This window comes from Bremia lactucae, linkage group LG7, assembly GCF_004359215.1.
Source record: "Bremia lactucae strain SF5 linkage group LG7, whole genome shotgun sequence".
NCBI classification, from domain to species: domain Eukaryota; phylum Oomycota; class Peronosporomycetes; order Peronosporales; family Peronosporaceae; genus Bremia; species Bremia lactucae.
This window is the reverse complement of record NC_090616.1, coordinates 3,140,080-3,151,474: the sequence shown is the minus strand read 5'-3', so window position 1 is coordinate 3,151,474 and position 11,395 is coordinate 3,140,080. Positions and strand designations below refer to the sequence as shown.

At 43.6% G+C, this 11,395-nt stretch overlaps 6 protein-coding genes across 6 annotated transcripts; 5 read left to right on the top strand and 1 right to left on the bottom strand.

Annotated features, from left to right (window-relative positions):
• Window positions 1-657: 657 nt before the first annotated feature.
• Window positions 658-3,360, bottom strand: CCR75_004074 (uncharacterized protein). Its single transcript, XM_067962164.1, has 4 exons — window positions 2,561-3,360; window positions 2,323-2,501; window positions 1,105-2,115; window positions 658-1,040 (listed from the first exon to the last, which is right to left on the bottom strand). Exons 1-4 carry the CDS (start codon window positions 3,165-3,167, stop codon window positions 738-740), a joined length of 2,100 nt encoding a protein of 699 aa, XP_067823043.1. The 5' UTR covers window positions 3,168-3,360; the 3' UTR covers window positions 658-737.
• Window positions 885-1,360, top strand: CCR75_004075 (uncharacterized protein; the record flags this gene model as incomplete). Its single annotated transcript, XM_067962165.1, has 3 exons — window positions 885-890; window positions 990-1,205; window positions 1,244-1,360. 3 exons carry the CDS (start codon window positions 885-887, stop codon window positions 1,358-1,360), a joined length of 339 nt encoding a protein of 112 aa, XP_067823044.1.
• A 1,301-nt stretch (window positions 3,361-4,661) lies between the features above and the next one.
• Window positions 4,662-5,075, top strand: CCR75_004076 (uncharacterized protein; the record flags this gene model as incomplete). Its single annotated transcript, XM_067962166.1, has 1 exon — window positions 4,662-5,075. One exon carries the CDS (start codon window positions 4,662-4,664, stop codon window positions 5,073-5,075), a length of 414 nt encoding a protein of 137 aa, XP_067823092.1.
• A 282-nt stretch (window positions 5,076-5,357) lies between these two features.
• On the top strand, window positions 5,358-5,989 carry CCR75_004077 (uncharacterized protein). Its single transcript, XM_067962167.1, has 2 exons — window positions 5,358-5,589; window positions 5,650-5,989. The coding sequence occupies exons 1-2, from the start codon at window positions 5,395-5,397 to the stop codon at window positions 5,863-5,865; spliced, it is 411 nt and encodes a 136-aa protein (XP_067823042.1). The 5' UTR covers window positions 5,358-5,394; the 3' UTR covers window positions 5,866-5,989.
• A 3,913-nt stretch (window positions 5,990-9,902) lies between these two features.
• Window positions 9,903-10,316, top strand: CCR75_004078 (uncharacterized protein; the record flags this gene model as incomplete). The annotated part of the gene is made up of 1 exon (XM_067962168.1): window positions 9,903-10,316. The coding sequence occupies one exon, from the start codon at window positions 9,903-9,905 to the stop codon at window positions 10,314-10,316; it is 414 nt and encodes a 137-aa protein (XP_067823033.1).
• Window positions 10,317-10,635: 319 nt separating this feature from the next.
• CCR75_004079 (uncharacterized protein) lies at window positions 10,636-11,106 on the top strand (the record flags this gene model as incomplete). Its single annotated transcript, XM_067962169.1, has 2 exons — window positions 10,636-10,869; window positions 10,891-11,106. The coding sequence occupies 2 exons, from the start codon at window positions 10,636-10,638 to the stop codon at window positions 11,104-11,106; spliced, it is 450 nt and encodes a 149-aa protein (XP_067823034.1).
• Between the last annotated feature and the right edge of the window lie 289 nt (window positions 11,107-11,395).

The following is an 11,395-nucleotide window of genomic DNA, read 5'->3' as shown; positions in this document are numbered from 1 at the left end:
ATTCCTCTGACACTCGTAAGAATGTCTTTTCACGGTTCAGATGCCCATTCGATAGCGCATCATGGAGCTCGGGAAGGATCATCAGCTTGAGATCTGTGTCATGAGGCGCATAGATTCTCAAGGGATCACAAGGTGACAGCTGATGCCATAACAGGCCATCGCTGTAGCTAAAGCGATTTAGCTTAGCTTTCAGGTGCGACGGAAGGGAGACCTTTCGTCCACCGAAGTGATCCAACAGCAGGCGACAGTGGTCGTCCTGACTGTAGCTCTTTTCGATTTCAGAAGCCAATGAGCTCGTTACGTGGTAGATCTTCATGGCTGCCAACGTTGACAACTCAACTCGTGCTTAAGCTCGAGACTCACTTCCTGGTGTCTTGCCTCAAAGTCTGGTCTGCCCGATAAAGCGTCAGCCAAGACATTCGACTTAACCGGCTTTATTCAACTTTGAAATAAAATTCAGAGCAAAATGTAAGCTATCTTGCCAATCTAGGCGAGAGGTACGGGGACCTTTTTGCGGTCCGCAGTGATGCGTGATCCGTATAATCCACAAATGGTTCGGTGCCAAATAGGTGCACTCGAAAATTAATAAGAGCATACTTTACTGAAAGTAGCACCTTCTCAAGCACAGAGTGATTCAGTTCCGCGGCATTCAAAAGAAGGGATTTGAAAACGACTTTATGTAAGAAGATAATGGCTGCATCACTGATAAGAGGTTTCTTTTCTTAGAATGGAAAATATTATAAATTGAGACGAACCGTCTTGGCAACGCAATTTCTACGAGGCTGCTTCGTCACGGTAACATGTACTGGATGAAACAATCTTGGAGGGTGGTCAGCGGGCGGAATGCTATAGACGGTTATGATGCTCTGTTTGTGCAAATGACAATGATGGTGCGCAGCTGACGACTTAAAATGGTTGAAGCAGTCCATGCAGCGACAGTGCGACGTGCATGCAATGTTATTTTGGAAACATTCACAGTATTTTTTTAGACACTTGGATCTCTTGCAGCGACACCCACGCATCACGACCGCGCTAGATTTCTACAATTTATGGTGTCAGAGTTTTTGCGTGCAATGAATGGAGACAGAAAAGGCAATTTAGTACCTGTGGCAAGAGGTGAAGGAAGCCCGAAGCATTTGTATCTGGAGGTAGCGACGCATACGAGAAGGCGCGCGGATTGTTATCCATATAATTTTGAATGGCTTGTACGCGTTCCACCTGGTAGTTTCGTCCATTTTTGCAGTCGTCACAGGCGCAACCAGTGTGGCAAAAACCTCTGGAGCTGAAGCAGGTGCAGTACATTTTTAAGCAGCCCGTCTTGCATCCGCAACTTGTGGACGAATTTAAACTCGATGCCTGAATCTGCAGCGCGTGCCTCAGCATAACATTTTGCCGCTTGCTTTCTTTTTCCTGCTCTCGCTCATGGTTATAGCCCGCTGAAATCTGCCAAGAGTTCGAATGCCCAGTGGCTGGCATTTTATTGTCATTGGCACGATTGTGAGTGTTTGTTGTGTCAACGCATGTCATACTCTTGAACGGACACAACCGCCACATTCGCGTTTTGCGCTGTGGCAAATCATACAAATTAGCTGCTTCTAGGTCGGTGATACTAACTGGTAGCGAGGTATCCAAACCGTAGCGCTTCTCTAGCAAGGCGAGAATCATATCCATCCAAGCCAAGTTGATTCGATCTTGCTCATTCGGATATCCTCTGAAGTGCGCAGGTGCCATAACTTTACTAATCGCTTGAGCTGCCCGACGTTTATGACCTGTTATTGACGCCTTAGTGGCTTGATTTGCCTTAATCAAGACCCGATCATAGGCATGCACTGGCCTGTATGGTTTTGAATCATCCACCGCATGAGCATGCTTTGGCAAACACATCGCACGAGCACTTCCTTGTGAAGGAAGATTGTTGTCGATAGACTGAAGTGCGCGTCGCATCTTGCGAGCGCTTGTGACCCCATGCATGCTGAAGCTCTCTGCGTCTTGTTTTTTTACAAGTGATTTTGGGGCAATTAAAATTGTGGTCGAGGACTCCTGGTTTTTCTGGGCATATAACGAGACCTTCATTGGTGTACTTCGAGTCGTGGTAGCGATGATGTGGTCCATGGTCTGCGTAGCACAAGAGAGATTCAGGTGTCAATTCTAAAAAATGCCGCGAAAGCGAGGCATGCTCCGATTGGTGGAAGTTGGACTTTAAATAAAATAAATAATGGTCAATTAAACAAGTGACGTATGAATAATCCTTTAATTATTTGGCATTCCTCAAGCGGCCCCCATGTTGTGCAAACGCAGGTGCTTCCACGTATTCTCGCGAACAGCATTCTGCAATATATCATAAATCTGGTTGCAACCCTCGGAAGCTACTTCCATGAGACTTTCAAAGAGCTCTAAAGGCAACTTGCACTCCATCTGCAGCAAATTTAGCTTCTGCGTGCGCGGGTTCAGGGCAATAACCATCTGCGGCGCGCGCGCTACTTCTTCCGCGAAGTTCAAATCTGTGAATTATAAAATTATTATTAGTACAGACGCCACGCTTGCAGATATATTGACGCACCACAAAGCATGCTTTGCTGCAAATATCCAGCCGAGGATGCTACAACGAAGTCGTCGAGGGCGATTCCTGCGTCGATCAGAGCCAATGTGATTGCGTTGATACTGGCCGGTAGCTCCCCACCATCTGCATGCAGCACCTGCACGAAGATATCGATTTGAGATCGTGGGTACAAATGCCTCTGTATGCATGCCTCAAAGATTTGTTTCACGGCTAGAGACATCTCAAGCTTTTTGCGATCGCCGCTACGCGGCGGCTTCCGCTCTGATGTTGCGAATGCAGCCTGCGTGAAGTCACAATTGATAGTCGCACGCGGCTGCGTATTGGTTGAGGCGTTTCCTGAGCCAGTTCCAACAGCAGCTGCGCCGCTATTAAATGATGCTGCGGCGGCATTGGCCAGCTCACGGGGTCCATATACCACTGCCACTACCTTGGTATTGCCCTGTTCGTAGTACGAGGACCCGTCCACACGTGAGAAAAGTCCAAAGCGGGTGCGTATGCGACGCACTTCATCGCTTCGGCGACCATCAATACGCAGACCAGCAATGGAAATCACATCGCCGCCGGCATTTGCACCCAGAACGGTAGCATTCCCTGCCTTGGCAGCCATGACTTGCAGTTAAAGAGGAGATCGATAATTAGAGCAATTGTTTGGCCCACAACGGTTTACTTTGACACACATTTACTGAACGCAGTATTATGGTTTAAACTAGGGAATATAAAAATATACCAGAATTATCAGTATATAAAAATAGTATACCAAATAATCAAAAATTATACTAAAATAAATTATAAATAAATAAATATTCCCGCATGTAAAGTATACGTAAAAAAAGTATACACAAGTATGCGATCATGCTACACTTGATAGATAAGTCTTATGATCAGGCTATATGGGAAGAGAAGGCATTCGATGCTACAAAGCGAAACAATGAAAGACAGATTTTGAATCAGAGAAGGCATCCGTGATGATTAAAGAAACTGCCAAGATCGAAGACTCTGCTGAGGCATTAGAAGATTTGAAGCAGCCGAATGACAACCTTACCACGGTAAAGTCGATAGAGGCACCTTTTATCGCGGACAAGCAAATGAAATAAACTACAGAGACGACTCCTGCTGTCCAGAACAAGTCTTGCGATCGTATAACGTTGAATGATAGTGTTTAAGAGGTGAGCAGCCTTACACTGCTTATTAGCCCGTTGCTGTACATGACGTGTAGGCGGGCACGTCGTAATGCGGCCACGCTCTACTTAGGCACAGACCCTAGCACAGCGAGGAAGCGTTTTAACCTGCTTCTCTTGCGTCCGGTTAGGCAGTTGTGGTGGGCGCGTTAGCGACCTCACCCAACACACTAAGAACTCTTGTAAGTGAGTTTCTTTAACGATTTCATGCTAAAAATGTGTGGTTTTAAAATATTAAAAAGAATATTTCCATTAACTACGAGCACGAAGGGAACCAATCAGGTTCTAATCAATCGTAAGCTCATAGAGTCCGGGTAAATCTCAGCGCGCTGCGTGTGTCAAAGGTATGCCGCTGAATAATTTGAAAGTCCTTACGTAGTTCATTCTAATTCTCGACTATTAAAATCAGGAATGGAAACTGGTGTCATAACTATGCTTTACTCGGCTTTTGTTCTCAAGCATGTAGACGTTGTTGGACATAAAAGGGCTTTTTCAATAGGAAGGTATTGCATTGTCTCATGTGTTGTATTTTAATAAATACGAATCATTTGGATTGCTGTGCTGCTTTAATGGACCAGTATTGATGTCCCATTTAATATAGCAAGCAAAGAGCAAATGTAAATAGCGTTACTGTTCGGCTGTCTTGTTTTGACCCATGTCAGCCCTTTTTCTTCTGCATCTTCATTAAAAACGATTTAAAGACAAATTTAAGGCTGGAATACGCTCTTTACAGCAACGACGTTCTTTAATTAACGGTCTTGTTTTTCGAATTCGTCCCAGATTACATCGCTCAAAACAAATTTGACCAGGCGCTATGTTCACTATCCTTCTGCCAGGATTCATTTTATTTTAATTAAGGCAAGTGTTGTTGAATGTGGCGACAACCAGCTCACCTTTTTGGACCATATTTGAGGGATCGAATCATGATGGAGGAGGTGCTTGAGCTACTGGCTGCGGACAGCCCGATTCAAGATGAACCAGCGCTTTCAGATGCGTCGATGACAGCTAGCTGCGTAACCGACAATAGCAATTGTACCTCAGAAATTAGACTGACCAGTTTAAAAAACGACGACCATTTCAAGAAATACGGCGAACGTGATGGGATGCAACGGAGTGCTGATGCAGACAGTGCTAATGATATGTTAAATTCGAAAAAGATAGATGTACCTGGTGCATCAACTTCACCGTTCTGCGGCCACAGTCGTAAGGATTTAGCACGAGAAGGAACAAGACATCAGTACGAACCTGAAGAAACTACAGATGTGACTCAGCGCGGCTCGAAGTATGTGTCATCTCTTTTTCCATCGACCTTTTTAATCTGCTATGGAGTTGATTGACAAGCACCGTGGCAAAATCTTAAGGAGGGTGATATATTCCTATTGACTGCACTGTTTGATGTGGGTTGCTATTTTAGGCCAGATTCTTGGATGATTCGTGATCATTCAGGTGCAACAGCACGATTACCTGATTTATCGGAGCAGCTGCCGCCCTATCATCGATCTTCATGGTCACCGCAATTAACGTAATATTTCTAATGGCGATCGTATTGGTCTCTACTTACTTTATCGCTGCATTCTACTACACACATAGGAATGCAGGTACGAACCAATCCCGTGAAGGTCTCGATAATTCGTGGAGATATTACTGAATTTCAAAATGTATACCAATTCAGACTCGAAACCTCGAAACAAATCGGTGCACAAGAAAATAAGATCTTCGCCTCCACATGCCACCTCTAAAATCCTATCGACTGGGCAACGCATTCATGTTATGAATGCTAGCGAATTTGATGATCTGCGTCGCAAATTGCGAATGCAGACGGCGTCACGTCGCTATCGTAAGCGAAAGAAGGTAAGTTTCAAATCAGACAGCGTCATCGAAGCTAATATTGTGGGGATATTGATGCGGTAGGAGGAGGCGCGACAGCAGAGAGCTCAGATACTTGAACTACAGGCTGAACTCACTCGCTTAAAGGAAATTGAAGCTCAAACTAAACAATATCAACAGCGATCGATTGAATCTCTTGAAAAGGAGCTGAAAATGCACAATGATGAGGTGACGGACCTTTCAAAGAAGATCCAAGATGCGGCAAAGGAGGAGCAAGAATGTTTGCAATTTGCATCTTAATTTGCTCAAGATTTGCAGAAAGGAGGAGAGGACCAAACATGTCTGCATCTGCGTGTTAATTTTACAAGTAGAATGCGAAAAAGAATGAACGAGAATAAACAAATATACGCGCGTTGTTATATTATCAGCGTTGTGACATTATCAGTAGTAAAGCTTTAGGTGTTGATGCTGACACAAGAGTCCTTATATTTTAGATTGGCCGCAAAATTGTTAAACTGGTGCTCTTTACATTTATCTTTAAGTTGTTCAAAAAGTTCATGTTTGCCGGTACTAGTTTGAAACAATATACTATCTAAGCATCAGATACAGAGAACAAGTCACAATGCTAGCGTGACGGTCACCCATCTTTCAAAGGAGAAAGCGTGCAAAAAAGGTAGACTCGCTATTTCTTCTAAATTTAGCCAATGCATGACTTTCTTAAGCAGATTAAAGACATTTTTTTGGGGAGCCTGTATAGCCACACACCTTTTGGTATGGCCACACCCCCTCCCCGTCTGTATTGAATAAAAACGTCATGTAGAATATTTTCAATTTATGGGTCATTCCACGCTGTAACAGGGTGTATCGTTACATAAAATTAACACTTAAAGGTTGTTAATTAATATCTTTTTAAAAGGTAAATAATATTTGAAGAATATAAATTTACATGATAATATTCTAAAAGCTTATCCATTGGTAGATATAGACCATTATATCTACTTTCTCCGCGGTCCAGTCAGTTGCTCGCAAAGAGAAAGACTGATAAGACTTTATTAAATGTTTTTTATTAATTTATAATTAAGTTAGTTTTAAGTAGACAAAAACAGAAGAACTTAATTATAGTAACACAGTTTTTNCGCTTCGGTGGACGAACGGTTTCCCTTCCGTCGTACCTGAAGGCTACACTAAGTCGCTTTAGCTACAGCAGTGACCTGTTAAGGTATCAGCTGTCACCTTGTGATCCCTTCAGAATCTATATTCCTCATGACATAGATCTCAAGTTGAAGATACTTCACCAGCTCCATGATGCACCATCGAGGGGGCATTAGGGTCGTAAAATTCATTCTTACGAGTAATCAGAGGAATTTTGGTGGCCACACCTTTATCGATGGATGGCCAACTATATTCGCGCTTGCGAACAGTGTCAGCGCATAAAGCCTGCACCGTCCAGCAGTGCGCCATTGAAGCCGCTGCCTATTCCAGCGGATTGTTGGAAGTCGGCCAGTCTGGACTTTATGTTTGGCATACCGCCTGACCATAAGGGTCGGACGGTGCTCGTCGTCTTGGTAGACAGACTGAGAAATTTGGTGCATTTAGCACCATGTAAACCATCGATCACAGGCAATGAGGCAGCTTTTCTTGTTCCTGGATCATGTATACCGACTTCACGTGATGCCCGAGTCCATAGTATCGGACCGGAATCCACGTTTTACGTCGGCTTTTTGGCGACATTTGTTTGAGCTGCTATGTAGCAAGCTCCACATGTCGACCGCAGATCATCTTCAGATAGATGGCCGAACAGAACGTGACAATCGGGTCATGGCAGATGTATTACAGATAGCGACTCCAAAGAATGATGCGAGCAATTGCCCTTCGTGGAGTTCGCTATATAAAGAGTGGCCACGCCAGTACGGGTGAGACACCGTTTTATATAACGGACAGCGCCATCCTTTGACGCCAGTCTCGTATGTACGCAGCCCACGTCTTAGTGAAGGAGGACCCACCACTACCCTCGGTGCGAAAGTGGAACCCCGTGAGGGTATCATGTCAACGACCGAAACTTGCCCTATTGACCCTGCTAGTTTAGCCGTGGTCAGAATGGCGTCACGGCAAGGATGGCCTGTGATCCTAAAAGATAACGATGTTTCGCTATTGACCGCTACTGCAGCGAGTTCCTCCGACGTGCTCGTCTTGAATCCAGAGGTCCACAGTACCAAATTACGACCCGCAACCTCTTGGAGGCGCTCTTGGTGTGAATCGATACTCACTATGAGCTTTCGCAAGGGCCGTAGCCCGCCTTATGACAAACCTCTCGGTGGTGTCATAGGCGAGTTTGATGGTAAAAGCGTGAGCGAGGCTCAACGCTTTGTGGATGAGCGATTAGCCATCACACGAAAAGTAGGGCCTGCTCACCAAGTCCCTGCGCCAAGTACTCTGCCACCTCCCGATGATGTTTGGAGAGAAAGGAAGGAACGAATCCAATCTATATTGAGGCTCATCCTCACTGACACGCTCAGAGAGACTGGTCGTGGGAAGGATTACTAGTGCTACCAAGTGTAGGCGGGCGCTACTATAGCAGCCACGCTCTACTTAGGCACAGACCTTCAAGCACAGTGAGGAAGCGGTTTGATCGTCTTCGTTCACGTGCAATGAGTTAGTTGGTGGGCGCCTAAGCGGCCGCATAAGAACCTTAGTACAAATGTCGTCACGGAAGCGGTATTCGGGCTTGACGTGCGTAGCTGTTCACTAGGAGATAGTTTCAAGACTGATTTTTATTCAATTAAATAAATATAAAATCTTTTATCCAATTAATGAATGCCACCACCAGATGTGCATCCCTGCATTGCGAGCGTATTATTCTGAATACCTCGGATTACGGATGACGCTAGCCGTCATCTCTTGTGTATGTGAATACACCTACGTGCATCACATACACAAGGGTGGGTCACTTTATGCACCACACCGAAGTGGAGGTTTTTGTGCTTCACATGAAGTAATTGACCATCCGTTAAGTATATAAAGCGTACTTTACGGGTTTGTGTTACATAAGGCAACTTTAGCGTTACAATGTCGGCGGATTTGCGCAGTGTTCGCAATCAATGCCTTCGGCTCAAGTGCACGGATGCATTGAGTTTTTAGCACGTAAATTTTGTAATTTCACGCTTATTATTGGCAATGGCTGAATCAACATTATTTATTTGGCTGTATATGCGGTTGCTCAGCGTATTTAATTTATTACTACCGAAGCCAATGAACTTGTCGCTTGAACATTCATAGGGCAGTCTAACAAAAGAACAGCGATATTTTAGTCAGCATGTAGATTTTACACACATTTTGCGTACTTATTGAAGTGTCCGTCCCATTGCACATATTGTTTGTTAATGGAGCCACAAAGCAATATTTATACGAACAGTTTTTACGTGAGGAATTATTATTTATTAGTTTTCATAATCAAAATTCTGAGTAGTTGTGTTGCTCTAAGAAGGCGACATCCATAACTTTTATTTTAATAAATTCTTGAAAATGAGTTTCTTTAACGATTTCATGCTAAAAATGTGTGGTTTTAAAATATTAAAAAATAATATTTCCATTAACTACGAGCACGAAGGGAACCAATCAGGTTCTAATCAATCGTAAGCTCACAGAGTCCGGATAAATCTCAGCGCGCTGCGTGTGTCAAAGGTATGCCGCTGAATAATTTGAAAGTCCTTACGTAGTTCGTTCTAATTCTCGACTATTAAAATCAGGAATGAAAACTGGTGTCATAACTATGCTTTACTCGGCTTTTGTTCTCAAGCATGTAGACGTTGTTGGACATAAAAGGGCTTTTTCAATAGGAAGGTATTCCATTGTCTCATGTGTTGTATTTTAATAAATACGAATCATTTGGATTGCTGTGCTGCTTTAATGGACCAGTATTGATGTCCCATTCAATATAGCAAGCAAAGAGCGAGACTTTGCAGAAATTGAGAGTATGGGACGTTGAATTCATGACAGAGCCTAAAATAAATCGATGGGACAGGACGTATAAACTCATGTGCGTTACTGTTCGGCTGTCTTGTTTTGACCCATGTCAGCCCTTTTTCTTCTGCATCTTCATTAAAAACGATTTAAAGACAAATTTAAGGCTGGAATACGCTCTTTACAGCAACGACGTTCTTTAATTAACGGTCTTGTTTTTCGAATTCGTCCCAGATTACATCGCTCAAAACAAATTTGACCAGGCGCTATGTTCACTATCCTTCTGCCAGGATTCATTTTATTTTAATTAAGGCAAGTGTTGTTGAATGTGGCGACAACCAGCTCACCTTTTTGGACCATATTTGAGGGATCGAATCATGATGGAGGAGGTGCTTGAGCTACTGGCTGCGGACAGCCCGATTCAAGATGAGCCAGCGCTTTCAGATGCGTCGATGACAGCTAGCTGCGTAACCGACAATAGCAATTGTACCTCAGAAATTAGACTGACCAGTTTAAAAAACGACGACCATTTCAAGAAATACGGCGAACGTGATGGGATGCAACGGAGTGCTGATGCAGACAGTGCTAATGATATGTTAAATTCGAAAAAGATAGATGTACCTGGTGCATCAACTTCACCGTTCTGCGGCCACAGTCGTAAGGATTTAGCACGAGAAGGAACAAGACATCAGTACGAACCTGAAGAAACTACAGATGTGACTCAGCGCGGCTCGAAGTATGTGTCATCTCTTTTTCCATCGACCTTTTTAATCTGCTATGGAGTTATTTGACAAGCACCGTGGCAAAATCTTAAGGAGGGTGATATATTCCTATTGACTGCACTGTTTGATGTGGGTTGCTATTCTAGGCCAGATTCTTGGATGATTCGTGATCATTCAGGTGCAACAGCACGATTACCTGATTTATCGGAGCAGCTGCCGCCCTATCATCGATCTTCATGGTCACCGCAATTAACGTAATATTTCTAATGGCGATCGTATTGGTCTCTACTTACTTTATCGCTGCATTCTACTACACACATAGGAATGCAGGTACGAACCAATCCCGTGAAGGTCTCGATAATTCGTGGAGATATTACTGAATTTCAAAATGTATACCAATTCAGACTCGAAACCTCGAAACAAATCGGTGCACAAGAAAATTAGATCTTCGCCTCCACATGCCACCTCTAAAATCCTATCGACTGGGCAACGCATTCATGTTATGAATGCTAGCGAATTTGATGATCTGCGTCGCAAATTGCGAATGCAGACGGCGTCACGTCGCTATCGTAAGCGAAAGAAGGTGAGTTTCAAATCAGACAGCGTCATCGAAGCTAATATTGTGGGGATATTGATGCGGTAGGAGGAGGCGCGACAGCAGAGAGCTCAGATACTTGAACTACAGGCTGAACTCACTCGCTTAAAGGAAATTGAAGCTCAAACTAAACAATATCAACAGCGATCGATTGAATCTCTTGAAAAAGAGCTGAAAATGCACAATGATGAGGTGACGGACCTTTCAAAGAAGATCCAAGACGCGGCAAAGGAGGAGCAAGAATGTTTGCAATTTGCATCTTAATTAGCTCAAGATTTGCAGAAAGGAGGAGAGGACCAAACATGTCTGCATCTGCGTGTTAATTTTACAAGTAGAATGCGAAAAAGAATGAACGAGAATAAACAAATATACGCGTGTTGTTATATTATCAGCGTTGTGACATTATCAGTAGTAAAGCTTCAGGTGTTGATGCTGACACAAGAGTCCTTATATTTTAGATTGGCCGCAAAATTGTTAAACTGGTGCTCTTTACATTTATCTTTAAGTTGTTCAAAAAGTTCATGTTTGCCGGTACTAGTTTGAAACAATATAC

Excerpts from the sequence above, each read along its gene's own strand:
- CCR75_004077 (XM_067962167.1), top strand. The coding sequence starts at position 5,395 with ATGTATACCAATTCAGACTCGAAACCTCGAAACAAATCGGTGCACAAG. Across the intron at positions 5,590-5,649 it reads GCTATCGTAAGCGAAAGAAG|GAGGAGGCGCGACAGCAGAG; the intron begins GTAAGTTTCAAA and ends TTGATGCGGTAG.
- CCR75_004074 (XM_067962164.1), bottom strand. The coding sequence starts at position 3,167 with ATGGCTGCCAAGGCAGGGAATGCTACCGTTCTGGGTGCAAATGCCGGC. Across the intron at positions 2,502-2,560 it reads GCAGCAAAGCATGCTTTGTG|ATTTGAACTTCGCGGAAGAA; the intron begins GTGCGTCAATAT and ends TATAATTCACAG. Across the intron at positions 2,116-2,322 it reads ATGATATATTGCAGAATGCT|ACCATGGACCACATCATCGC; the intron begins GTTCGCGAGAAT and ends TGTGCTACGCAG.